This window comes from Chionomys nivalis, chromosome 9 (assembly GCF_950005125.1).
Source record: "Chionomys nivalis chromosome 9, mChiNiv1.1, whole genome shotgun sequence".
NCBI classification, from domain to species: Eukaryota; Metazoa; Chordata; class Mammalia; order Rodentia; family Cricetidae; genus Chionomys; species Chionomys nivalis.
Window position 1 is genome coordinate 69222534 of NC_080094.1, and position 27001 is coordinate 69249534.

At 47.7% G+C, this 27001-nt stretch overlaps 1 protein-coding gene across 1 annotated transcript in view; it reads right to left on the reverse strand.

The window, feature by feature from the left end:
• Wt1 (WT1 transcription factor) overlaps positions 1 to 25949 on the reverse strand; it is a 46242-nt gene extending 20293 nt beyond the window's left edge. The window contains exons 1-6 of the mRNA XM_057780196.1: positions 25910 to 25949; positions 24952 to 25758; positions 19473 to 19595; positions 18972 to 19074; positions 9333 to 9410; positions 8325 to 8375 (exon numbers count right to left, since the gene is read on the reverse strand). Of these exons, the coding sequence (XP_057636179.1) occupies positions 8325 to 8375; positions 9333 to 9410; positions 18972 to 19074; positions 19473 to 19595; positions 24952 to 25758; positions 25910 to 25949 (1202 nt within the window). The remainder of the gene's footprint in view (positions 1 to 8324; positions 8376 to 9332; positions 9411 to 18971; positions 19075 to 19472; positions 19596 to 24951; positions 25759 to 25909) is intronic.
• Positions 25950 to 27001: the final 1052 nt, after the last annotated feature.

Here is a 27001-nt window from a genome sequence, read left to right on the forward strand (position 1 = left end):
GCCTGTCCTGGAACTAGCTCTTGTAGACCAGGCTGGCCTCGAACTCACAGATATCCGCCTGCCTCTGCCTCCCGAGTGCTGGGATTAAAGGCGTGCGCCACCACTGCCCTGCGCCTTCGGTGTTTTTTATTGTGAGACTTAGAAAATCTATCCTGCACTATCCTTCACTCCTGCTCCACCCTGCTTACACATCCTGCGGTGTCCAGCTTGACTTCTGGAGAACAAGCACACACACACACTCTCTCTCTCCCATTACCAGGCCTGGCTTTTAAAACTTACTCATTGAATATCTCTTGTTTTGCTGCCCACAGACATCCGGGTACCCTTAGAGTCTTCTGTATCATTTCAGGAGTCCCCTCTTCTAACCACATTCTCAGTCTCCAAGAGAGAGAGCACCTGGCCAAGACCTCACTAACCATACCACTGCATGCCCAGTCACATGACCAATCCATGCCAAACCAAGATCCTCTCCTGAGATTTTTTGCTAAAACACCAAAAGAAAGTCATTCTCCTGGAGAAGCTATGGGTGCCAGAATCCGAAGGCACAGTGGAGAGCCTGAAGGAAACCGATACAGACTAGGGAGAGACAGGTGACAACAGAGCACTGTTCTAATGGCTGCCCAAACCCTGAATCCACACAAGGCTTTCAAAATACAATAAAACTGGGGCTGGAGAAATGGCTCAGTGGTTTAGAGAACCAGAGCTCAGTTCCCTGCACCCATGTAAGGCAGCTCATAACTACCCATAATTCCAACTGTGGGAGATCCAGCGCCCTCTTCTGGACTCTGCAGGCACCTGCACTCACATGCACATGTACACATACGTTAAAAATAATAAAAAATTAATATTTAAAAATATAATGAAGTATCTTAATGAATTCCCCCATTTGACCTATCTCAGTCGCACCTAGGATTCTACCTGTGTAAAAGAGCATAACCTAATAGTCACCTAAAGGTAATTGGGATACAGATTCTTTACATTTTTTACCACTTAGAAGATGCCTGTTTCTACCATCCATGTTGTTAATGCTAAACCTTGACTAGATTCCCCTTTTAAAAGTTTCTGATGGATATGGTTCATTGGTCTCCATTTGTCGTGCTGCCCAGTCCTCGGTCACTGTTTAATAAAGGACACAGACTTGGTGGTTAATAACCAGACTCTCACTATATAAATCAGTCCTTATGAACCATCGAAGTCCTCAGCGCACGTAATGGTACTCAAACTTCTCCCGGATGATCTCATCATATTTCACACTCAGAAAGAAGCTGAAAGATACGCTACTATCTAGCTTCCACTGGCCCTGGATGCCCAGGAGAACACTTTCAGACGGAACTTTCCTTCCTACATAAACACACAAACACAGGAACCCATAGTCTCCCAGACCACAGCATCAGACCACACAAGAAATATTTATTTGGACTTCCCTTATAGCAGTGGGGGCTAATTTATTAGATTCCCTACTTCATCTATCTTGCTGGGTTATTCTGTATTCTCAGTGGATTGAGTCTATGGCCAGATGTTTTTACTGGCTCCACCTGGATAGCAGTCCCCTAAAACTAAATAATAGGTGAATCCCTCATCTTGGGTGATCGGAAAGTTGAAGCGGAATCTTTTTGTCTTGGTTCTCAGAGAAACACATCCAACTAGCTCATACTCTCTTACGTCTGAGAAAAGCTACTCCAACTGTACGGAAAATATCCAGAAAAGAGCCAATGATCCTCAGAACTCGGGTTCTGAATCAGTACAGGGTTCTGGAAACTGGACCTCTTCAATTTCCAGTTGCAATGGAGGTGTGGGGGTGAAAATTAAAAAAAAAAAAAAAAAACTCTCGTCTGATCCGCCCTTCAAAATGGCCTTGTGTAGCACAACAAATGGACCAGTGAGGGTGTCCCCGAAGTAGCATGCTCACCTGGCATGCAGGAAGCCCTGGGTTCCATCTCCAGGACAGAAAAACAAGCAAACAAAAACCCCAAGGCAAAGAAACAAAGGAAATCCTATGTAATAATTCAAGTGACTCATACTCTCAAAGGGATTAAGATTTGTACTATAACGTGTATTAAAGATCTTTAACAGCAGGAAAGTAGCCATTGACAAGAGTCAGAATAGAAGAGAAATCATCTACAGTATACAAGACAAGGGAAAGACTTCGCAAAAATGAAGTGCACTTGGAAAGTAATTCTGTAGCAAATGAACCATTCCAGCTTCTACCTACAGCCACTCTGCAGAGCCTAGGGAGCCTAGTCTCCTCCCTCTCACCTATATTGCTCCATCATTCCCTTCCAGCATCCATTTGATCTTTTTTTTATTGATTTTATTGAGCTCTACATTTTTCTCTGCTCTCCTCCCTTTCTCTCCCCTCCCCTTCAACCCTTCCCCATGATCCCCATGCTCCCAATTTACTCAGGAGATCTTTTTCTACTTCCCATGTAGATTATATCCATGTATGTCTCTCTTAGGGTTCTCATTGTTGTCTAGGTTCTCTGGGATTGTGATTTGTAGGCTGGTTTTCTTTGCTTTATGTCTGAAAACCACTTATGAGTGAGTACATGTGATATTTGTCTTCCTGGGTCTGGGTTACTTCACTCAACATGATGTTTTCTAGTTCCATCCATTTTCCCTCAAATTTCAAGTGTCATTTTTTTCTGCTGTGTAGTACTCCATTGTGTAAATGTACCACATTTTCCTTATCCATTCTTCAGTCAAGGGGCATTTATGTTGTTTCCAGGTTCTGGCTATGACAAACAAAGCTGCTATGAACATAGTTGAGCACATGTGCTTGTAGTACAATTGAGCATCCTTTGGGTATCTACCCAAAAGTGGTATTGCTGGGTCTTGAGGAAGGTTGTTTCCTAATTTTCTGAGAAATCACCAAACTGACATCCAAAGGGGCTATACCAACTTGCATTCCTACCAGCAATGCGAGAGTGTTCCCTTTACCCCACAACCTCTCCAGCATAAGTTGTCATCAGTGTTTTTGATCTTTGCCATTTCCTAAATATAACCCCAGAAACACAGACACTGAGAGAAACAATTAATAAATGGGACCTCCTGAAACCAAAAAGCTTCTGTAAAGCAATGGACATGGTCAACAAGACAGAATTGAAAAAGATCTTCACTAACCTCACAACAGAGGACTGATCTCCTACAGAATGGGAAAAGATCTTCACCAACCCCACATCAGACAGAGGACTGATCTCCAAAATATACAAAGAACTCAAGAAATTGGCCATGAAAAGAGCACATAATCCAATTTTTAAAAAAAAATGGAGTACAGACCTGAAAACAGAGAACTCTCAACAGAAGAATCTAAAATGGCTGAAAGACACTTAAGAAAATGCTTAACATCCTTAGCCATCAGAGAAATGTAAATCAAAACAACTCTGAGATTACATCTTACACCGTTTGATCTTATTGATCATTCCCATCAGCAAACAAATGTGTTATGCTTGCTTTTACCTATAAATTAAAACAAGTTTGTTGTCATTGTTGTTTTGTTTTGATTTGTTTTTCAAAACAGGGTTTCTCTGTGTAACAGCCCTAGCTGTCCTGGAACTAGCTCTTATAGACCAGGCTGGCCTCGAACTCACAGAGATTCACCTACCTCTGCCTCCCAAGTGCTGGCATTTAAGGTGTGCGCCACCACTGCCCAGCAAAGCAAGTTTGTTTGTTTGTTTGTTTGTTTGTTTAAGAAAGAAAACCACCCTCTCCTGACCTGCTTCTCCGCTCAACAAGAACCCTTGTCTTTGTGTCTTTGCTCCTTTGTGTAGACCTGCCTGGAGAAGCTGTCTCTATGGGCTGACTCCTGTGAGTGTACTATCTCCTCCCCTTAGCTCTTGGTCATCTAGACAAGCACACTACCCATGAACTACACCACTTTCCCCAGCTAGCTCCCATCCATCCAGGCATAACTACTGCTAATACAGAAATGATTCCAGTATTTTCTTTCTGCAGATACACACCCCATAAATAGTTGCTTTTAAAAGTGATCAAGGTGGTGAGATGACAGGTGATTTCTTTGTAAAGTTTTGGCACCACTTGATTTTTTTTTTTTTTTTTGATTTTCGAGGCAGAGTTTCTCCATAGCTTTTTATTTTTATTTATTTATTTATTTATTTATTTATTTATTTATTTATTTTTTGGTTCCTGTCCTGGAACAATCTTGTAGACCAGGCTGGCCTCGAACTCACAGAGATCCGCCTGCCTCTGCCTCCCGAGTGCACCGCCTGGCCTCATATGAATTATTTTTAATGAGAAATGTGTTATTTCCTAATCAAAGGGAGCAAACTGATTTCACTGTAGATAAAGAAAGCATCCTTGCTTTATGCAGCACTGTAGTGTGAGGCTGATCTTAATAATAAAACTCCGGAGTCAGACACTAGGAGGTGTACGCTGAAAGATCAGAGAAGTAAAGCAACCAGCCACTAAAGTTCTTACCTCTATGAAATCCTTAGACCAAAAAGGTATCCTGTCTCTACAAGTGCTCAGACTGAATGCCTTGAGTTCCTATCTCCTCCTGCCTTATATTCCTTTCTCTGCCCTGCCATATCCTTTCCTGTCTCCACCTCCCTAGCACTGGGATTATAGGTGTGTGACTCCCAAGTGCTGGGATTAAAGGTGTGAGTCACCACTGCTTGGCTCTGTTTCTTTTTTAGACTAGATCAATGGTGTGTAGCCCAGAGTAGTCTTGAACTCACCCTCTGTCTCCCAAATGCTGGGATTAAAAGTGTGTGCCACCACTGCCTGGCCTCTATGGCTAGCTAGTGTGGCTAGCTTCACACTCTGATCCTCAGGCAAGCTTTGTTTGTCACAGCACAAACAAAATCTCACCACAGAGCACTGCACCTGTGGCTTTTCTTCAAAATGGAGGAGTTGGGAAGAAAGCGAAGACAAATAAACACGTTTGTTTTCCGTAGAAAAACATCTACTGTAAAATATGCAGTAGCCCCTTGTTTCTGAGAACCATCTGGACAGCTCTTTAATAGTGCACATTCTACATCAGTATTTGATTTTCCTAGCTGGAGATTATTATCTTGTCTTGGGCAGACGACAGTGAGAAGGATAAATGGTGGTTAGGGGGTCTCAGAAAGGCCAGGAGGAACTGGATCTGAAATATGCCTTGGGTCATGACATATCCTTCCCTCGTCTGGTGAACCCTCTCTCCCTGTAATACATAGTTCATTCTCCCGGCCCCACCCATCGGAGTTCTCATTAACTTCATTTCGTCTTCGAGTGTGGAAACCGCCATGATCCTCATTTCCAGCTTGGCCCCCTGGTACCACCTCCCTTTCCCAACTTTCCTTGCTTACCTTGATCTAAACAAACCTGTCATATCCCCCTCGTGTTTATGAGATGGCCATATTCTCACCTTAAAACTGAACAGTTAGAAACATGGTAGGCTGCTTGCCAAAAGATATTTTTAAATTAGAGATAATTTGAAAGGAATGTTTCCCAATAATCAACACCCCCATGAGGTTTAAAACTCCAGTTTTGAGATGGCTTGTCAATATGCATTTACTTGACTCAATAGCTGGAATCAACCATTTCTTTAAGAAGAATAATGGCACATGGGTAAATGTATACATAGAAAGGATAACATGTTCAACACAATATTAATAGCCTCTGGGTTACTTGATTGGGGGAGCTGCCATCCCATATTACTGCATTTCCTGAATGTTCTGGTTTCCACAACTACTTAAAGAACTTAAAAATTAAATGCACTATCAGGTAAATGCTCAAAGAGAAAAGGGGGTGGGAGGTAAGAACAAGAAAGCAGAACAAGTCTTCCTGTCCTCTTGTAGCCAGAGGGACAAGGACACCGCACTAAACTTTGAATCTCTGTCTCTAGTCTCGGACTCCAGAAACCCATTCCTCAGAGAGTAGATCTAACAGACCTCAGCCAGGTCCAAAGAGAGACAAAAACAAAGATCGGGATTTGAGCCGCCACTCAGTGGCAGAAAACTTTCTCAGCATGCATGAGAACAGAGTTCGTTCCATCCCAGAAATGCAGACGTGAGGGAGGGTACTGCTACTGCAGTATAGAGAGAGCATAAAGAGTAAGTGGGGGTGGGGGGCGAACAGCTTGGGTGCAGGGGGTGAAAGAGCAAGCTCCAGAACGTTCTGTTCACAGAGCTGCTTGTGTTTCTGGAATCGCGGCTCCCCACCTTTGCTTTGGCGTCTGAAGCACCAGGAGCTACTTAAGAGCAGGTTATCTGCTTCCATGAAGTAAATCTCCGGGACAGGTATTACACGCGCAGGCGCCGAAGGAAGGTGCAGCATTGAGCTGGAGCTCCCAGCCAGAGCCTCCGCTATCTCTTTTGGCAGAGGTTCTCAGGGATGAGGCCATGTCTGATGGGGATTTTCTCCAGCTCTGACAGCCTTGGCCCCACCAAAACACACAACTTTGTTTCCCCATACATCACTGCTCGGGAGTCTTCTGGGTTTTTCCTTTCCAGCATCCACAGGTCAAACACTGCGTGTTCCCAACAGTCTGTGAACTTCTTGGACTAGCAAAGGGACATTGATTCTGCTCAGCACTCCTTTGGAGTTCCTATTGTGTTGGGTTTCCCATTCCCCCTACCCAGTCCCCAGAGAGTAACTTCCTCCTTGTTCTAATAACTTGGACCACAGTCAAGGTTGATGTGTTTCTCCATTTTGCAGGCTATTTTCTTCGGAAGAGACAAAACAGATGCCAGCAGGGTAGCTGAGGTTTGTCAGCAGCGTTAGGAAGTCAGCAGCCGTGGAGGATACACAAAGAAAAGGTCTTCAAGCAAACACAAAGTAGACAGAACAAGACGCTGGAAATAGAAGTTTTCAAAATGGAGAACGTATGCTCAGAAAGGACTCCCCAGAAATGTCTTGTCCTAGGAACCCATTTTAAAAAAGCATTTCTTGCCTCAGGAGATGACACAGCAGGTCTCTGCAAGCATGAAGACCGAGCTCTCAACACAAAAACCCAGGCATGTAATCCCAGCACTGGGACAGGCAGGTTCTGAGAGCTTGCTGCGCTGCTCGCCTGATCAAAACGGGCGAACTTTCCCCTTCAGGGAAGAGAACCTATCACAAGGCAATAATGCGGAGAATGACAGAAGGCGGCACACGAGGGACATGGGGGAATTTAAAAAATGGGCAAAAAGCTGCGAAGTTGGCTCAGCAGTTAAGAGCACTGCTTGCTCTCCTTCCGGAGGGCACAGGTTAATTTCCACCACCCATGTGGCAGCTCACAACCGTTTCTAACACCAGTTCCAAGAGATCTAATGCCCTCTTCTGGCCAGTGTGGGCACTGCAAGCATGTCGTGCGCAGACATGCAGGCGAAACACCCATCCAATAAAATACAAATAGAATATTTGGGGTGGAAGTGAGACAGAATCTCTTTACATAGACCTGTCTGTCATGGAACTTACTTTGTAGTCCAGGCTGGCCTCGAACTCACAGATTTGCCTGCCTCTCCATCCCGAGTGCTGGGATTAAAGACTGTGTGCCACTACTGCCTGACAAGAATATTTCATAATTAAAACTTACTGCTTCCTTTACAATCACACTCTGGCATTTCATCGGGCAAGAATTACTAAATTCTCTGAATGGTGAAGGATGCAATCCAAGAAAAGAAGCTAACAGAGAGAGAAATGTCTCAAAGCTATAGAGGCTTTTGCTTTACTTTTCTCAGATCCACAGAGAGGAAATAGAAAGTTGGATAAAATAGCAGAAAAATTGAAGGACAGGGAGAGGCCTCAGAAGACAAAAAAGTGACTCCTCTGATTGCTGGTGGAGATTCAATAAAGACAGAACCAAGATAGGAAGAAAGAAGACACAGGTGGGTCCCGCTGTTTAAGCAGAGAAAACAAAATCAAAAGAAATAGTTCCGGAAATGTCTCAGATTGTGGGCTGTAGGGCCGGGATTGAGAAGTTTAAGAACAGAATGAGTGGGAACGAATGTCTCTGCAAAACCTGCCCATAGACTCAGGGTAAAGAGTCAGTTCTTCCTGGAAAAAAGTAAAGTTATGGAGAAAAGCAAGGTTAAATAAACTAAGGCTGGAAGACCTGACCAGCGTACAAGGAACACATTTGATGCCACAAATAGAATGTCCTGAGAAACAAGGAAGTGAGCAGGGTTCCTGCTGCACGGAGTTTTTAATTGTTCTGCGCGGATGTCGATGAGAAAAGTATCACCGATGCCACGCAGTCTATGGTAAGTCTACAATAAGCCAGGAGAGGGCTGACGCGAAACAGATCGCCCCTGTTCCCAGCTGCTACCCTGGCTCCCCCACGTTAGGCCTAGCTCCTGCATTGCCCCCGATGTCAGTCAACAAAGCCATTGTCCACTCACTTGCTCTGCCCTTCTGTGCATTTCACTGAGCTGGAGCTCCCAGCAGCCATTCTAGAAGAGAAGAAGAGGTAGGGGGTGGGGAATGGAGGACGCATGGTTCTGGCAAGCCCCTGGCTCCCAGAATCCAACAAGAAACTTTGAAGCTAAGGGTCTGGTCAAGAGTGCTGAAATATGCTCCAAGTACCACTAGTGGGATCAAAGGCGCCCCAGAAAGGCTAGACAGAGCCTGTGCTTTAGAATCAGATCTGGGCTTAGAATCTAAGTTCTCCCGCTAACTGGATGGGGCCTTGGGAAGTGATTTGACTCACTGGGATTTATTAATTCATCTGTAACTCAGGTGACAGTGCCTGGAGTCCAGATCCTGTTAGGAAGCCAAGGTACAGTGGGCTAGGAGGGCACCTGACGTCTCGGGTACATCTCAGTCGTCTGAAACCACACATGAGCTCTGTGACTGTTGAAAACCAGCCCCACCTGCCTTGCTTGCTTCTGTTTTAGGTGCAGAGAAGCACTATGCATGCCTGGCTGCAGCACTCCCCCTTCAGTGCTCATCCAGCTTGTGTGAGCAAAACCTGTCAGTGCAACCGGGAGTGGACACATCTAACTTCCAATTGTTCAAATCAACACCACGCCAGTACAGTTCGGAGACTTTGCACATGCAAAGCCCTTCTCGATAAGATAACACAGTGGTTGAGCTTCAGTGGTAGCACCAGCAAAACATAAACACTCAATAAAGTTTCATGGACACAGTGTCTTTGAAGAATTCTAAAACATTCAACAAAGAAAGGACACATGAAGGGTTCCCAATATTCCTTGTTCTCTTGCTCCAGACCAAAACATCCCACTTCCACTTTTGAAAATGGAATGTTAAACACACCCCTCCAACTGGGTGAGGGAGGAAAGCCTCTGAGTGCTACTGTGAGCTACACCTGCTTTTATAGGCCCAGGTCTGAGCTCCCTTTATAAGCTATAATACCCTAAAAATGATTTAAACAGCTATAAGCTCCTTACCCCTTCAAGGTGGCTCCCAGGTTCATCTGATTCCAGGTCATGCATTCAAGCTGGGAGGTCATTTGGTATAAATTGTCACTGTGGAAAAGATCCATAGTTAGAACCACGGCCACATGCACAGGGCAGAGCTGTTTCTTTAAAGACAGTGGAGTTCACGCAAGTCTCCACGTTTTCTAAAACAATGACTTGTGGGTCTAAAATGGTTTCGTTTCATTTCACTGATGTTTGCACTTACACACACACACACACAGAGAGAGAGAGAGAGAGAGAGAGAGAGAGAGAGAGAGAGAGAGAGAGAGGATGAGAGTAAGTCAGTAGTTTATAGGAAAAAAACCTTAGCATAGTGAACTTCAGTTTCTCAAGCTGTATTAAACCTTGGAGGGGAAGCGGCTAGAGGGAGTAAGGCTTTGGAAGGCAACACAGCCTGGATAGCTCAACATTAAAGTTAAAAGCCTGAAGCTGAGGGCAAATTGACAGCGGATTAATTATTCGTGAAAAGGCCATTACGTTTGTTTAATCAAAAGGATAAGTATCATGTGGATTATGAGGGTCCGAAAGGGCAGGGTGATGGGTGATGGATGGGCTAATACCCAAGGATGTGACGAGCCAAAGAAACAGGGCAATAATCTCAGCACAGGGCTAAGGAATTATTCTGCATGTATTTTATAAACCTAGTGAAAGTCAAGTGAAGCTTTAAGAAAAAAAATGTTTAACAGCCTGTGATTTACATTAAGACCTCAAAGGGGAAAACGGACCTCCAGGTAAACCAACCAAGAGCTGTTCTCTGTCCGTTGTGTGTCTCATCACTAACACATAAATCAATGGACTCTCCGATGACCAAGCCCTATCAGGAAGACATTTAGGGCAGAACCAAAAGGGTTAACTATGAAATCCGAGGTCCAAGAGATTAATGGTTTGCCTGGAAACCTTCAGTCTAAACGTATTACAGAAGAAAATTTTCACCCTACCTTCACTGCAGAATGAACAGAGATAAGCATTCAATCCTTAACGCGTGATACCAGATCACAAATCCTGAACAATCTCCTGTCTTGTCCCAACATTCCTTTCTGTTGCTTCATCTGACAGAGGCAGAGTTTTTAATTCAGAAAGGGCTTGCTGGACCAACTGAACTGAGAACTTGTGGAGGGGTGACAGAAATCACACCGCTCTGAGTCACTGGATCCTGTTGTCCCTCGCTCTAAACCTTGCTCCATAAACAACAGCAGCATCCATCTGACTCTCCTATAATCTCTTTGCAAGTTATTCAGAACTCCTTGAAGCCAGCACACTGGCTGAGGAGGAAATCGGCTTCCAGGAGATTTTTGCATATGAAAAGTACAGTGACTTCAAACTCCAAGTATGTGTATCTTCATCAGTCAGTGGATATCTGGACCCCATCACTCATCCCTGCGGCTGACTGGCTATTATGCTACCACAGTATCCTACGTATCAATGGGAAGGAAAAAAAAGATTAGTTTCTTCTGGAGTTTCCTCGTTTGCAGCGGCAGCCCGTGCTGGTCTGTGCCATTGCCTTTCGCAATTCCACAAATTCCTTCCGTAAGTCTGATGTAATTAATTCCTGAAAGACCCCAACTTTTATTAGAAGTGCCAGGCTGCTGCATTTACCGCAGCAGAATTTCTTGAACTTTCTTTGGGCTGACAGTTCATTAATAAGTGGCCTCCTCCACAATCTCTCCGCTGGTTTTTGTTCTCCTGTGCCTTTTCATCAAGCAATCCATTTATTAATCTTGCCATTAATCTCAGCCAAGGGGTATTGTATTCCCCAGGTAGCTCTATATTTTTGTCACTGATTTTTAAAAAATTGCTCGCCAACTAAAATCACTCAGCTTCAGTTGACAACTTTCCCTGGCCCCGTTGGGATGTGGGGTCTTTCCGGAATGACTTGATTCTTATGGAAGACTCAAGATATCATCATTTATTATTATTATTATTATTAACATTATTATTATGGTTTTTTGAGACAAAGTTTCTCTATGTAACAGTCCTATTGTCCTGGAACTCACTTTGTAAACAAGGCTGGCCTCGACCCCACAGACATCCACCTGCCTCTGTCTCCCAAATGATGGGATTAAAGGCATGCGCCATGCTGCCTGACTATTGTAATTTTTAAGAAAAATGGAAAATAAGGTGAACGACAGAAGTTGATGCACAAGGATGAATGAATCAATCCCAGATTTCTAAATTTATATTTAGAGATTTTTCTAAGACTTATTGCACCGTCCTATTGATTCCTGATTGCCTCGGTACAAAAGAATCTCAAAGACAAATACTTTTAAATTCATTTTTGTGTCCCAAAAAGAATTTTCTCAGATATAGGACATATATATGTGTGTCTTCCTATGGGATATTTAATTTAAAAAAAAAACTGTACTGCATTGTCCAATATGGCAACCACTAGCCATGTGTGGTTCTTGAACACCAGAAATAGAGCTTCACTGAGGTAAAGTTTGGGTTCTACTAGGTCAAGTACAACGTTTTAGGTAGCAAGCTTCTTTTTTTCTTATTTTCATGTGGTTACTAGCACATTTCAAATACCCCTGTGACTCCTACTGTGTTTCTAGCAGACAGTGGTACTTAGGAGTGGCACTTGGTATGTTCTGCTCCTTTGGAAGCATTTGGCATCTGAGGCCAGTTCACTGTTATATACATAATCATCACACTCTCACAATAATAGTCATAATAAAAATCCTAAATAATACTACTAATTTTAAAATGATATTTTCTCTTTGCAATCTTCCTGCATGAAGGCCCTCAGGAATGAATGGGATTATGTTTTGAGTCTGTGGAAAAATCTGAGGAGATTTCCATTCAACACTCTGTACCTTAGATTTCATATCTGTCAAATGAGAAAATTCATCTTAGCCTCATTTTATAGGGATATTGTAAGACTCAAAGACACCGATGTTCCTAATGACTTTCTGAAGATGGTACAGAGAATATCCAGTTTTCTAACCCATCATATTTTATCTGGCATGTTTGCACATTCTCAGTATCACTCCCAACAACTTCGGGAAGTTATCCCCATTTTCAGACAAGGAGCAGCACTCGGAGGGGTCCCTGCTGCTAGGATGTCTAATGACCCTGCTCCCTGCTCCTTTAGAGGCTCCTGGGCAGGATTCAACATCTGAACCTACGTCTATGCTATCGTTTATATAACAGTACAGAAAAGAATCTGGAGGAGAAAGAACAAGAGTTGTTTATCCAGAGGAAGACAGCACCAGCAGCTCATGGAAGCTGCAGGGATGCAAGATGCCTCTTGTATCCTCTGCTCCCCGCCAAGGATAGGGCATCCTCCCTGCCCAGTGACTGACCTCCCAACACTTTGTGTTCTGATATCTCAGCCATGAAGCTTCAGAGGGAGGTGGGGAGATGGAATGGGGTGAAGGGTTTGCAGAAAATCTTCAAGCTATTAGTAGGTTTCCTTAACCGTACCCTGCCTTCTGCTGACTCGGGGGGGGGGGGCTGGTGGCATGGCCCCACTTTTCCCCTAGAGCCAGTGGAGGCAATGACAGTAACTGCTGCTGCAGAGAGCAGAATGTCAACTTGAGCTAAAAATACTGGCTCCCACCATAGTCAAGTTCTGATCTCTGGGCAATTGGTCAATACCCAGCTCTCATCAGGGAAGCCTAGGGAAAGAGGCAGCATCCTTGGGGACTACTGAGCTCTGGCAAATGGAGCGGTTACTTATTAAAGGGCCATGGTCAGTGTCTACCACCTCATCCCCAGAAGGAATCAGATAAGCATGTGGTTTGGCTCAAGGCAGCCTCAGTGGTCACGTAGACATTTCAGCTCCAACCGTTCAGCTCTGCCTGGTCGGAAGTGGACCCTGAAGCTACAGGCTGCCAAAATATAGTCCCAATGTCATGATAGCCTTTATTTTTTTTAAGTAGCTTTTTTTTAAAGTCACTTGTTTCCTATGTTAAAAAAAAATGTTGGAAGTCAGAAGCAAGGGAGAAAGGAAAGAAACTTCTATAGTTGGGATTGATGCGTGTTGGAGTAAAATAAAAGGAAGTCAGTCCTAGCAAAAGGGGGAACTTGAAAGGAAATCAGTAGTAGATCGTATAGTTTATTTTGGCCTGGATTACAGAATTACTGTGTTCTTGACCTCTACACAAAAGAAAGGAAGGGGGAAAAAAAAACCTCCGCTATTATCTGGACCAGAACTCCTCCACTCGTCAAATGCAGTGAACTCAAGCACGTTGTCGTCTTTAAGTGTGTTTACTATATTCAACAGCAGAAGGAAGAGAGGGTCCTGATGGAATCCTCTAACTGCCCTGTCTGAGATCACAGTTCCTCCGGCCGCTGTGGCTGGGGCTAGAAAAAGAGAATCTCAGGACAGGTAAAGCTTCCCCATAGGATTAAAAGACAGATAGACAGACATGTTTTGAAAAGTGGAGATACCCAGCATGAGTGGTAAAGTGCCCCTGCTAGGAGGACCCAGTCCTGCACCAAGGGACAGGTCTCTGTGGCCTTGCCTCCACTCCCTAAGCAAGGTGCATATGGAGAGGCTACATGCAGACTTCCACAGAGCCTTTCTCCAGCACCGATCCTCCCTCCACAAAGGCGCCATGGAGGCTGACTGCCCTGAACTTTCTGCCCAGCAGGCTCCAGTGAATAATTATTTCGTGCTCACTCTCTTGGTATTGTATTTGCTCTCAAGCTCACCAGTTAACCGAAGGAAAACCCACTAGGGATTCAATTTCTAATAATAAACACTTGGTCGGCACACAGGTTACAGGAATATTTGGAACTAGATTCCCCTCCCTCCCTGGAGACGGGTTCAATTCAAGCCCGTGGCTCTGATAACATGGCCCACCACCCTGGAAACCACTTCAGACCTTCCACTTTAGCTTCTGTGGGAAATGAATATAAAGATATACTGTATGATGTCCATGGTTTCACAAGTGAAGACGGGCAAAATTAATGGTAATTTTATCTTGAGTACAGCTGTCGCCTGATTTATGTCTTAATTGAAGCCAAATCCACATGGCAAGTCATAGACATCCCTTGATCCACAGTTTCCAAAATTCCACAGGAACTCTATGACGGCTAAGGTGGTTGATCGTCTGTGAAATTAATGGGTCATGGTCTCTATGGGCCACATCAGTATTTGGGAATAATCAACATTTCATTAAAATATCGGAAGCATAAGTTTTTTAGGACTGGAGTGCTACCTGCTAAAGATCAAACATAGGACAAAAGGAAATTATCTCACTTAAGCCTATAGCATGGATAAAGAAATCCAAGTGAGCTATAGGCTGGAGAGATGGCTCAGCAGTTAAGAACACTGACTGTTCCTCCAGAAGACCAGTGTTCAAGTCTAGCATCCACATGGAGGCTCACAACCACCTATAATTCTAGTCCCAGGGTATCTAACACTCTCTTTTGGTGCAGAGAAAAAGATACAGACAAAACACCGTATACAGAAAACAAATAAATACACTGTTTAAAAGGAAGTCATATAACGCTAATAGAAAAAGCAAAAGGATGAATAAAAAACTAAAATATGAAAAAAAAATCAGTATAAACAGGAATGTGTGTCAAACACAGTACCACTTTTCAAAGTAGCTGTGAGGCTTGCCCCGCCCCGTGCACAGCAGGGAGTGACTCTGAGGAGGTAGCAAGCACAAGCACCAAACAGCCAGGCTTGGGAAGAGTGCCCAGATAGCTGCCTTGTCTGCATGGAAATTGCAGTGGCTTCTGCTTCATGGGGTTGGACTTCATTACTCCTCACACTGGGAGATCAGGTAGTACACTCTTCCCTGAAACCTTGCTTCTGGGCAAGCACAAACCAGTGGGGCACCAGAAGCAATCCTCCTGGAGCAGCACAGATGAGAAGAGAAATTTATGTATGCTCTTGCAGTCTCTAGGAGGCTTCTACTGTACTGAGTTTCATCTATATGCTGTGTGTGTGTGTGTGTGTGCGCGCGCACGCTCGCACGCGTGTATGTTATATGTCCAATGGTAAAGATGACGCTGAAGGAGTCTGGAGAAGGCTGTTTTTAACAACACCCACCAGGGAAAACACTGCCCATGATACTTTCTACAGTGACTGTGAGTAAGAGGGGCTTCCATCACTATGGGAGATAAAGTCCGTCCTCCAGCAAGAGAGATGGCACATGCCATCTTCAGAGAGTGACACAGCCATGTGAGAGGGAGCAGGATGCAGAGAGAAGAATGGATTATATCCACACTACCTAAATTCAAATTCAAATTACATCTCTTACTATGTCCGACTGGAAAAAAAAATAATCACTTCTCAGAGTCTCAGTTTCTTCCTTTGTAAAATGGAGGCGAGAACCCAGTGCCCACCTCAAAGACCAGTGGTGTGGATTAAAGAAGTCAATACCCATGAAGTGCCTTACAGTGACACTTGACACGTAATAGGTCTATGCAAGTGTTTGCACTTACTGTCTATCCATAAAAGATCCTGGCATAGAATGGGGCATAGCCGGAGCAAGTGGTCCAGAAGCACTCACTTTCAGAGTACCAATGGGCTTTGGAATCTCACTTACTGTGTGATCTTCATCGAGATGTCTCAAGTCTCTAAACTTATCTTCTCAGCAGTAAAGTGGAAATTATAGTATCTACTTCATAAGCAGTAAGATTAGTGGGTGAGCTGAAGATGCTATTGGAGAGAGAAGGGAATGGTACAGGCGACCAAAGGGCTGATATTTCGAGGCTTTTTTTCAAAGCAGACTCACATTAGCACTCAGACGATTTAATGCTACAGTTGTACTGTTTCTTTTATCTCAAACAAGAAGAGGAAACTAGATCCCAAGCCTGGGGACACAAAAGTTTATATGAGAGACAGGGCTGCGGTGGAGGGGGTGTGTGTAAGAGAGGAGGCTCAGCAGACTGCCTCAGGGTACCAAATGCAACAAGGCAGACAAAATAGAAGCAACCCTTTCTTTCCCAGTTCCGAATCTTACGAGGGAAAAGGTACCAACCAAGCCAAGGAACAGTAAGCAGCCACAGCACACTATAAACTAAAATTCAGAAGTTAAATCATTTAGCAATTAAGGTTTGCTCCCATTTTCTGTGCTACTTAAATGCAAGCGTTTAAACACCACCCAGATGTCATATTCACACAAGTGTTTAAACACCTTCCAAGTGTTTTCAGAAATAGAAGTGTGCCAGCGCCACATGCTTGCCTACTTGTCACTCCTGTGGGAAAACGATGTGATTTTGGAAAAGAGATTATCAGCACTGTGAATCTAAGGTGCTAGGAGCTCCGAAGACTCACATGACTGCCTCAAGGGATAAAGCGCTTTTCCTACAAGGGTCGCAATTGTTTTTCTATATTCCTACTTAGGACATTTCTGTACTAGGAGAAAATAGTGCTTTATGAGATCGGTGTCAAAACTCGATAGAAATGTCATAGAATGTCTTAGAGTGCCATAGAAAGAATAAAGGAACAAGCAAATATTTATGCAAGGTGAATCTGACAAAATTACTTTCAACAATGGCCAGTCAGAAGCTGGGTTAGAAAATATGTTTTGTATATAAAATATGATCTTGGAGTAGGGTAATATAGTTCAGTGTTAGAGTAGATGCTTGGCATGCAAGAGGCCCCAGCAACAAAAACTGTAACAATCAGAATGACTTTTACCTTCTTGATAGCAACCACAGATTCATCTCCCAAGTCAAAAATCAATAACAAAAATGCAAACTTCGTTTAGAAAAATGATACTAAATCATAGACTGTGATCACTTTCTGACATACCCTCTTCCTAGAACCGAGGTTTGGCAGAAAGAGGAACGAAGGATGTGTCTTCTGCAGTAATAGAGAGAGAGAGAGAGAGAGAGAGAGAGAGAGAGAGAGAGAGAGAGAGAGAGAGAGAGAATGCTACATCTTGCCAGCCTCCAGCCCCCAAGAAGGTACAGGCCCCGTCTCAACAATGCCTACTCCAACCCCTACACCAAGCCCTTTTTCCTGACTGAGGGAGGGGACCAAGGTCTTCACTCCGCCGGGAACCGGTCCAGGAACAGCAGCGATGACACTCTAGCATTAGACAGGAAGGGTGTCTGTGGCTTGTTGCCACCACTCCCCATAATGGAAGAGCCTTCCAGCAGGGAGTACGAGCAAATCCTGAGTACTGGTGATTTGGTCCCACTGGGACAGTGGCCTCCGCATAGCAGGCTGACCAGTTCAGGACCCCTTTCTAACTAGGATGAGAGAAAAGGCATTGTGTTCCTCTCTACTACACCTTGGGCATACATTTCTCTCCTTCTTGCCTGAAGAAGATGATGTGGAATCTAAGATCCGTTTAGAAATGATGGGATTTTCACACCAAATAGAAAAGTTTCCAAAATCTGAGCACTCCAGAGGGCAAAAGAAGAAGGGCCCAGGTGTTGTGTCTCGGTACCCGGATGGGAGATTCAGACCAACCCCAGACTTAATTTCGTAATGCACCTGAGACCCCAGGATGCTCCTTTGCACTGCAGGCTCTGTGGTCTAGAGCACGGACGAGCCCCTCCTCCACCTGAGGGACTGGAGGTCCCCAGGCGCGGCCATTCCCCCACCCAATCTCCCAAGACAGAAGCTTTTCCTTCCTTCATTACCTCACTGCCTCCTTCCCTTGACGTCAGCCTCCCGGAGCCGAGTGGCGGGAGGATGGGGAAGGGTTTGGGGCAGTCGGTGTCAGGATCCCTGCAATACGGGGCGGGGGGAGGGGGGGTGGTGAAGCGGTGAGGTAATGCGCACCCAATCCTCTGCAGTCAAGACCGGCGCAAAGCCACCTTCTAGCGGACCGGTGTGTGTGCTTCGCAGTTACTAAGCAACCCTATCTGAGACGCGGGATGCCGGCCAAGTTCACCCAAAGTTGAAGAATAAATTTGGGGGAGAAACGGTGGAGAGTGGAACTTAGAGACCAGAGAAGGGGGAGGAAGCAGAGCTTTGTTGAGGGAAAAAGTGTGTGTGTGTGTGTGTGTGTGTGTGTGCATGCGCGCGCGCTCAGATGTCTCCCTGATCACCTTCTCAAAGGGTCTCACCCCAGAGCTGCCACAAACTATGTCCACAGAACCCTGGCACAGGCCAAAACACTAGAGGGTAAGGGTTAGAGGAAGGATGTGGCCCACATCAGGTGCAGTCGAAATGGTTTGGCCCCTGTGACCAGTTGGTGCAGAAGGCTTTAAACAAAAGGATGAAGTGGGAAAGGACTTGCTCTCCAATTTTTGGTCCTGGGGAAGTTAAAGTGCTCCCAGAAAAGACTATTAAGAAATAAATCGTGACCGGGCATGGTGACCCACGCCTTTAAATCTTAGAACTCGGGAGAGAGAGACAGGCGGATCCCTGAGTTCGAAACCAGCCTGGTCTACAGAGAGAATACAAGGACAGCCAGGGATACGGGAACAATTCTGTCTCGAAGAATCAAAGAAAAGAAATAACCCGAGAAGGCCGCAGCTTCCTTTTTTATCTCCAAACATGAAAGTCTTCGATTATATGTAAAGCAAATTTATATCCAAAGCACCTGCTTTGAGTGTCTGGGTCGGGTACAGGTTTTCTTCGCCTCCAAGACCCTCCCGCAGTCAGCGATGGTCAGGGTCTAGCGTTTCCTCACCGCCCGCTCACTGGACCTCCAGGGTCACTACAAGACACAATCGGCACCTTCTTACCTGCTGTAGGGCGTCCTCAGCAGCAGGGCCTGGCTGCCTGTGCAGCTGTCCGAAGGGGTGTGGCAGCCATACACCGGGGGCGGCACCGAATATTGCTGCTCGCCTGCCAGAAAGCCAAGGACAGCAGTGAGCGGGACTCGTGAGGCACAGGCAAGAGTGCAGGGGTGGGGGTGGGGGAGAGCGTGCTGAACTTCGGACAAGGAGGGGCCTGGAGCCAGCCCTGGGACAGCTCTCAATTGAGGAGACGAAAAATTCCTCACTTTAGGTTGCGTTGCAGTCACTGGCATTGGTTGCCTTGTTTGAATGGCACTTTCCCGTAACTTACTTGGAATGGAAGGAGCTTCCATCTTTTAAACAGAGTAAAGCCAGCTATTATTTCTAGTATCCCTTTGGCTATCCTCTATTCTCTTCCCCAGTTTGCTAAGGCTTAGGAATCCGATAGAAAGGGGTGAAAAAGATGAAGGCAGCGGGTAAAGACCCGCATCTTTCCCATCCACTTACCCAGAGAGCCCTGCTGGCTCATGGGGTCCTCGTGTTTGAAGGAATGGTTGGGAAACTGCGCTGCGTGGTGCGAGGGCGTGTGGCCATAGCTGGGCGCCCCGTCGAAAGTGACTGTGCTGTATCCTGAGAACCGGCAGAAAGAAACACAGAGACAGTCAGGCTCCTGAAAAGGCAGGAGCTTTGGTGCGACTTTGGCAGCGGGTACCTGATTCCAGAATTCGCAGTAAAAAGTTCCCACCCCTCCGTCTAGGACTTCAGTCCTGAAGCAGGGACCAAACTCTGTGGTGTAACCTTATCCCACCCCTTTTCCCAACTAAAATCTCAAGCTCCCCAACTCTTCTGCGCCTCAATTAGGCTCTATCCAGCAATGAAGAGAGCAACCAGCAAGTTAGGTGCAAAAACCGTCGCCCGCCTGGCGGAGAAGTTGTCTTTCTGAAAAACAAACAAACGCCGTCGTGTCGCTCGCGCAGGGGCCACTCGGCCCAGAGGACTGAGTTTCCTGCGCTGACCCCGCTTTGACTCAGGGCTGTAAATCAGAACCCGAGCACCAACTTTCATTAATTACTCGAAGGCAGTTCAACGGTCTGCGCTTTAAACGCTGAGAGTAATTACCAGGACGCGTTACCTCTCTGGGAAACACAGGCTGACACCGAGACACCCAAAGCCTTTAGGAAAGCTTGTAGCAGTGGAAAGAAAGGATCTCCGCAGTCCTTTCCCCCTCCCACGCCCACCTGAGGCCCCACTGTAGTACAGACTAACCTTCTGGCCCTACAGACCAGACCGGAGGACCGACTTCTTTTAACTTCCCTTATCTGTCCCTGAGTAGCAGTAGCTCAGTTGCTTGCCTCAGTTTTCTTTCTTAGAAACAGAGGCCGGTGCTCTTTCCTATCACTCAAGTGGATGAAAAGCAATATGTATGGAGTTTTGGAAATCTTAATCTTGTGTGATATTGTTGCTAGATTTCTATAAACACACATTCCACCTGTTTTTGTCAAAGCTCAAGTTAGTGCAAGACGGGGCATCCTAAGAATCCTCCCAGGGACTTTATGTGGGTGGGGCCTCCCCCTCCTGTGGTGAAGCTTGGTAGAGGGAGCCCGGACTGGCAGAAGAGACTAAAACTGGCTCCCTACTGCGCAGTCTCTAAAACCCAAAAGCTCTTAGGATCAAGGTAAAGCCAAGTTCCCACTCTCGCACAGTGCACAGTTGACCAAGGCTCTTCTATAAGAGGTCGCCGAGATAATTCACTCAGTACAGAGACAGGAGGGCGGTTATCTCCAACTTCACACACTACCCAAAGGAAAACCCGAGCTTCTATCGGGATCACTCCAGAGCAGTAAACAAACACAGTCCAGGTTGAGGTGTACACAGTGAAGGGAATGAGGCACCATGGGAATTGCCGAGTTACAGGGCCTGGGAAGGAAGTCTTGAGTGCCCCAGAGCTCTGGTTAGCGAATGAGGAATCAGCCTGCTTCTCAACCTGGGTGAGCCCAGAGTGCCTCATTTTTCTTCCTGTGAAGTGGAGAAAGATAATCCCCAACGATAATAGCTCTTGGGCGTGGATCAATAAGTACATTTGGCCTTCCAGAGACTTCCTTTCGAAAGAGAAGGCCTGGCCCCACTTGAGGCCTAAAGCTTACAAACGAAATACGGGTCTAGGCACCCACCCGAGTTTTCCCAGAGAAATGAGGAGTCTGTGAAAAAAGGGCTTAAACAAAAACAAAACAACAACAAAAAAAAAGGGCGAGGGAGGAGGTAACAATAAAGAAAGTTCTCTAAACGAACCCTTCTCCATTTCTGAACGGAGCAGCCAAAGACCTAAGTCACGCACAATCTGAGGCTCAACCGCTGGTAGCGAGAGCAGCTGGGGCCAGGCTGCAGCTCCCACGCTGGGGACCTCGGCTCCGGCTCCCGAACTCCGACTTGAGAATGCGGGCGTCCGGCAAGGCTCCCTACCCGCCTAGTCGTAGTTGGGACCCACAGACCTCGGCGGGCAACAGCAACCTTGAGCCCCTCCCCCGGGGCTCCGGGGCTCCGGGGCTCCTGGGAGGGGCAGCGGTGAAAGCGGTGGGACCGTCCGAGGGAGAGCTCTTTTAATTAGAAGCTTATCGGAACCGGGGCTGATTAGGAACCCTCTGTACCCGGACTGAGCTGAGCCCAGCTCGAAGAGGGCGGGAGTGGGGGCCGGGGAGAGACTGCTGACTCTGAGAAGTATCAAGACTATTCAAAGGGTTCTTGTCCAAGCCTTGGAGGGAGAGGCCCTCGAAGCCAAGGTATCCACTTTCCCACGTTTGGTCTGGACCAGGGAGGGGAGAGCAACCTTGACATCGCGGGAAGGAGAGTAGCGCCCTGAGCTCTCCTCCCCTGCCTCTACTGCGGAGGAACCCGGAACAGCCTGGCCCTGAGAAGCTCAGGGGGAGATTCTATAGCGGGATAAGCCTAGAAGGTGTTGGGGGGGGGGGAACGAAGCTGCCACGGGATAGATGGAGTCCTCACTCCCACCCAACTACTGTCTTTGATGTGACCGGAGGGGGGCGCTTTTGGCCCCATCACAGCTGGTCCGGTGAGCTTCGGAAGGGCAGTGATCCCCTGGGCCTAGGCTCACCCTGAAGTGAGCACTAGCGGGCCTGGGGGCGGGGTAGGGGTCAGAAACTGACTGACAAGCCCCCATTGTGTCCAGACTAGGAAAATCCTTGTCCTCACTTCTCGGTCCTGACAGACTTTCCAACCATCTCACGCTCATAATTTGTCAGAGCCTGTTCAACTGGGCAGAGAAAATCCATTTCAACCACGAGCCAAAATTTCTGGGAGAAAACAGGAGAGAAAAAAATGTGGGTTCAAGTCCTAGCTCTGCCAAGACCTAAGAGGCCTCTTGAGTCTAATCTCCTAGTGCCTGGATTTCGTCGTAAAGTTCTAAAAGGTTCCTTCCTTCGCTCCCAGGCTATGCACTTCTTGTTAAGGTGTCTGTAGCCCTTAGCTGTCAAAAAGTAAGGTTTTGGTGTTTGCTCAATTGTTTAGACGATTAGGACAACGGCTTTATAAGAAATGGGGGGTGTTCTTATGAAATTGAGGAAGGGATGAAGGAGCGCCATAGTTGTGCTCCCGGGGTTTGCTTGCGCACAGGTAAGCAGAGACAGTATGAGTTCTTCGCAGTGGCGCCATTGGCGTCTGAGCAAAGCACGCTGATGTCATTCTCACATTTCCCAGGAACAGCTGGCACCTCCTAATCAAAACCCCAAACTAAACACCGCATTGTTGAAATGATTCATAGGAACTCTAAAAGTAAAAGTAATGAATATTCAAAGAATCTCGGACTTCGGACCTCAAGGGTCTGCTCTAGTAGACAGCAGGAGTTGGGGCAGGAATGGGGGGAGGGGATATCTGCTTCACAGTTTCCCCACTTCAGCTCCTAGCAGCAGCTGAGGGAGACTGTACCTGTACAACCCACTTGCTTTAACTAGAACAGAAAAAGGTGAGTTTCCTGACAGGAACCTGCTTCCAGGTTATGACCCTACCCTGAAGACATCCCCACCAGCAGCCTTTTCTTGTTCGATTTGAGAAGAGCCCAGCGGAGCTTGGTGGGGAGGCTTCACCTGCTGGTCCTGGGCTTCAGCTCCTCAGATCTTTCTTCAGTAGCAGCCAGAAGGGTCTACTCCAGAAGAATCTAGACACCCACCCCCCCAAGACTAATGGTAATGCCCTTGGGCTTTAAATTCTGAGTCCCACCCACCTTCTACTGTGGTCTTCTACTGGACTTGCAGTGCAGAATGCTAAGCACGCGTCCCCCCTCCCCTACACTCAAAGCAGCAATGCCTAGAAGGACTGAAAAAGATGGTGGCATATTAGTATTTGCTCCCCAAAGCAATAGGTCAGAGAGTCCCTCCAAACAAGCATGCTCACTGAAGTCGTACACACGCCTGACAGTGGCACAGTTTCTGACCCAGGGGAGCCTTGGGTGGGCTGTGTGTTCTGTATTTAGAGCCCCATCAGGCATCCTTGTGTTTGGCGTATAACTTTCCGGCCTAACCCATGTCAGCTCTCCTCTTAGACGATCGGCAAACTGACCTGGAGGTGTGCCAACGGTAACACCTGCCTTCTAGAAAGTGATGGCGAGGGTCTGAGAGTCTCGGCAAAGACACCGAGTGTTTCCAACTGACTTGTACAATATGTCAATTTCATTCATGAAAGATCTAGAAGGAAGGGACTCCCTAAGTTCGCTCCAGGTGGCTCCTTGAATTCAGGAGCTCCAATTCTTCAGTGGTTTCGGTTTCGCTAGAGCTTCGGGTGGCCGAGGTGCTCCAGGATGGGTTCAGAAGGCCCGGAGAATCCTCCCGCACCTCCCGCAAGAAGTACCGGCCCTGCTTTCCCCTCCCCACACATTTCAGAAACACCCAGACCAAGGACAGCAGAATTGCTGGTTCGAGAAAAGCATCTGCCTCTGCGTTAGTAAATGTTTTCCCAAAACATTTAATCAAACCAAATTAGATTCCCAACAGAAATCAAATAAGAACAAACGAAGAAAAGTACAGTGGCTCAGCAGCCATGGCTCCTCCAGGGTGCTAAACGAAGGAGAGGTGTGGGGGAGCCTTCCAGAGTTAGAAAATAGACTATTGCAAACAAGGTCCCTTGTACATAGGCTCAAGATCGCCAATACACTTGCTCTTGTTCCAGTGTCCCAAGTCTTACGAACCTTCCCCAACCTAGTGTGTGTGTGTGTGTGTGAGAGAGAGAGAGAGAGAGAGAGACAGAGAGAGAGAGAGACAGAGATTAGGAACATCTGAGGAGCACAAAAGGAAGAAGGCCACCACCTTTTCCTAGACTCTCCACGGATTTGGTTCCTTATCGCTTGGAGTCGGACCAGCCAGGCTTTCTTCCATTCCCGCCGCCTGCGTGGCCCGTGACTTTGTGTGGCCTGGAGAAATTCCTATAGTGCTGACATGGTCCCTCAAATGTTAAACCCTAATTCCAAAGCTCCCTTCTGCCTTTGGCGGGCCTAAAGTGAGCCAGCGCATATAGAAAACTAGAGGTTCTTCGATTTGGGCCTGTCAGAGGCATCACAAGGGGATCCCTAAGAGCTGATCTGACTCCAGTGTCTTCTAAGTCCGTCTGCCCTAGACGTCTAAAAGGGCCGGTGCCTGGTGATAATTTAGTGAGGCACCAGACATTTCCCCAATATAGATCCACATGCTACAACCAATCCCCTCTTAGCTCTTCCCGTGGAATTCCGGAATCTTTCAGGCACCCTGGGACCCTAGATGTCCTCCCGGGTACTGCGAACTATCGGACTCTGGAGTCATGTTCAGCTGTGTGTGTGTGTGTTAGCACTTCACAGAGTCCACGCTCCCCTGTCCAGGCACCCATTACTTTGACTCCTTGGGAAGGCAGTTGGGATCAGGAAGTAACAGCGGAGAGGAGAAGCCGCCTAGGACTAGGACTCCAGGCGGCGGCAGTGCGTGCAGGGCGGGCTGTCCGGACTCCTTACCTTGGTTGCGGATAGTGGGCTGGCTCTCCAGGCAGCTGGGCAGGTAGGGCGCATTGGGGAACATCCTGGCCTGGCCGGAGGACGCCTGGCTGGGCGGAGGAGGACCGAAGGGTCCGTAGCGACAGGCCCCGGCTGTACCGGTGAACTGGCCAGAGAAGTGCAAAGTGAAGGCGCTCAGACATTGCTCCTCATGAGGCTCGGCGCCGCCCCAGCTGGGCTCCTGTTTGATGAAGGAGTGGGGTGGCGGCGGAGGTGGCGGCGGAGCGGGCGGAGGCGCGGGACCGCCCAGAGATCCGTAAGCCGAAGCACCCGGAGGCGCGAAGTCCAGCACCGGCGCCCACTGAGCAGCGCTGCTCACAGGGAGCCCGCAGCCGCCGCCGCTGCCCAGCGAGGACACCGCGGGCAGGAGCGCGTTCAGGTCCCGCACGTCGGAACCCATCAGCTGCGGTTCGGACCCTGACGGCCCTCCGCTCCTACGATTCTGCGGGCTTTGGGCACTGGACTTGGCCCAGGTGCTGCGGGGGCCTCGATTCCCCGGCTGCTCCTGCTGCTGAAGACACCCGGGCTCTCGGAGGAGCGTGTGCTGAGACGCCGGCTCCGGGACACACGTGGAAGCCGACTCCTGCGACAGGAGGAAGTCCAGGATCGCGGCGAGGAGGCGGCTGGCCCGGGTTCCAGGGCTGCCGTCCTCGCTCTGGGTGGGTGGGTGAATGAGTGGGTGGGAGGGAGGGCGGGAAAGGGAAAGGGGGAACAGGCAGGCGATCCGGTTGTGGAGAGCCCCCCGGGTGTGGGCGCTGCCTTGAACTCCTTACCCCAGCTGCCTGGCTGCCCCCAGCTTCCCAAAGCTCAAATAAGAGGGGCCGGCAGCGGGGGAAGGAGGAGGAGCCAGGATGCTCGGCCGCTCCATTCACACAGCAGCCCTAGCCTGCCCCGGCAGCACGCTACTCGTCCGGGGTACTCGTAGCGGGGGTGTGGGGCGGGCCCGAGGGAGCGTTCATCTCAGAGACACCCTCCTCTCTAGCCCACCACGTGCTCTCAGCTGGCCTGTGTAGTAAACCTCCCCTTGCCTTCCCAGCTGGCCTTCCCGAGTGTGGGCGCTTTAAGGCAAGGCGTTCTAGGTAAGCAGTGTGTCCCCCTGGACGCGTCGGTTCGAGGTGGGAGTAGAGACGGGGTTGTAATTCAGAGAGGGTGGGGTGGAGGGAGGGGCAGGTGGGCTCCAAGAGGGCGGGAACCAGAGGTCCCAGAGATCTCTCCTGGGTTCTGAGGAGGATGTACCAACTTTGAGTCTTGTGCCCGCCCACGTCCAGAACCCTGGAGCCTAACCTCGGGGTCACTTTAGAAGGTCGGTTCCTATGGGTTCAAAGGTTGAGATTCAAGGTGAAATTGTTCGGGATGGTAATTGTGAAGTGTGACGTCAGTCGTGACAAGCAGGACGGTTTCAGTTGTCTGGTAATTAATTCTTTGGTGAGGTTGGAACCCGGAAGGCGGTTGCTGTCTGCCGAAAGTCTGCGTAGACGGCACTTACCCGCCCTTTCCAGCAAGGAGTAGCTGATAGACCTTATAGCAACTGGGGGAAACTGCAGTTGGTTTTTGTTGTTGTTTGTTTTTCTGTGGTGGTGTTCTTGCAGAAATGCCGAGAACCAGCTCGGATTCTGGTGCGAATGCCCTGGGGCCACGTTGTGAAGGAATGGGAACGGACAGGCTGTGGCCAGGAAACCAACAGGGAGAGTGTGATCCAAAGCTACTTGGCCAAGCAAGGCTTGAGGGATCCATTACCGACCTGCGGTGATTGATCAGGGGCTACAAACCAGTTGGGAACGCTCTGCTGGCCTGTGGCTATGGAGTGTTCGCACCACTGAGAGAATTCCCAGAGAATGGCTTCTCCGAAACAACCCTTCCCTCCACCTTGTAGCCATTTGGGACTCCCGTGCCTTAGAACAGGTGTTTGGGGGTTAGTTTGGATTGCTTCAGGTCTTCTAAAATAGTGGCATCTGTGGGGTGGGAGACAACCTGTGAACAAGGAGAAGCCCGTGGGTCGCTGAGTGAAGTG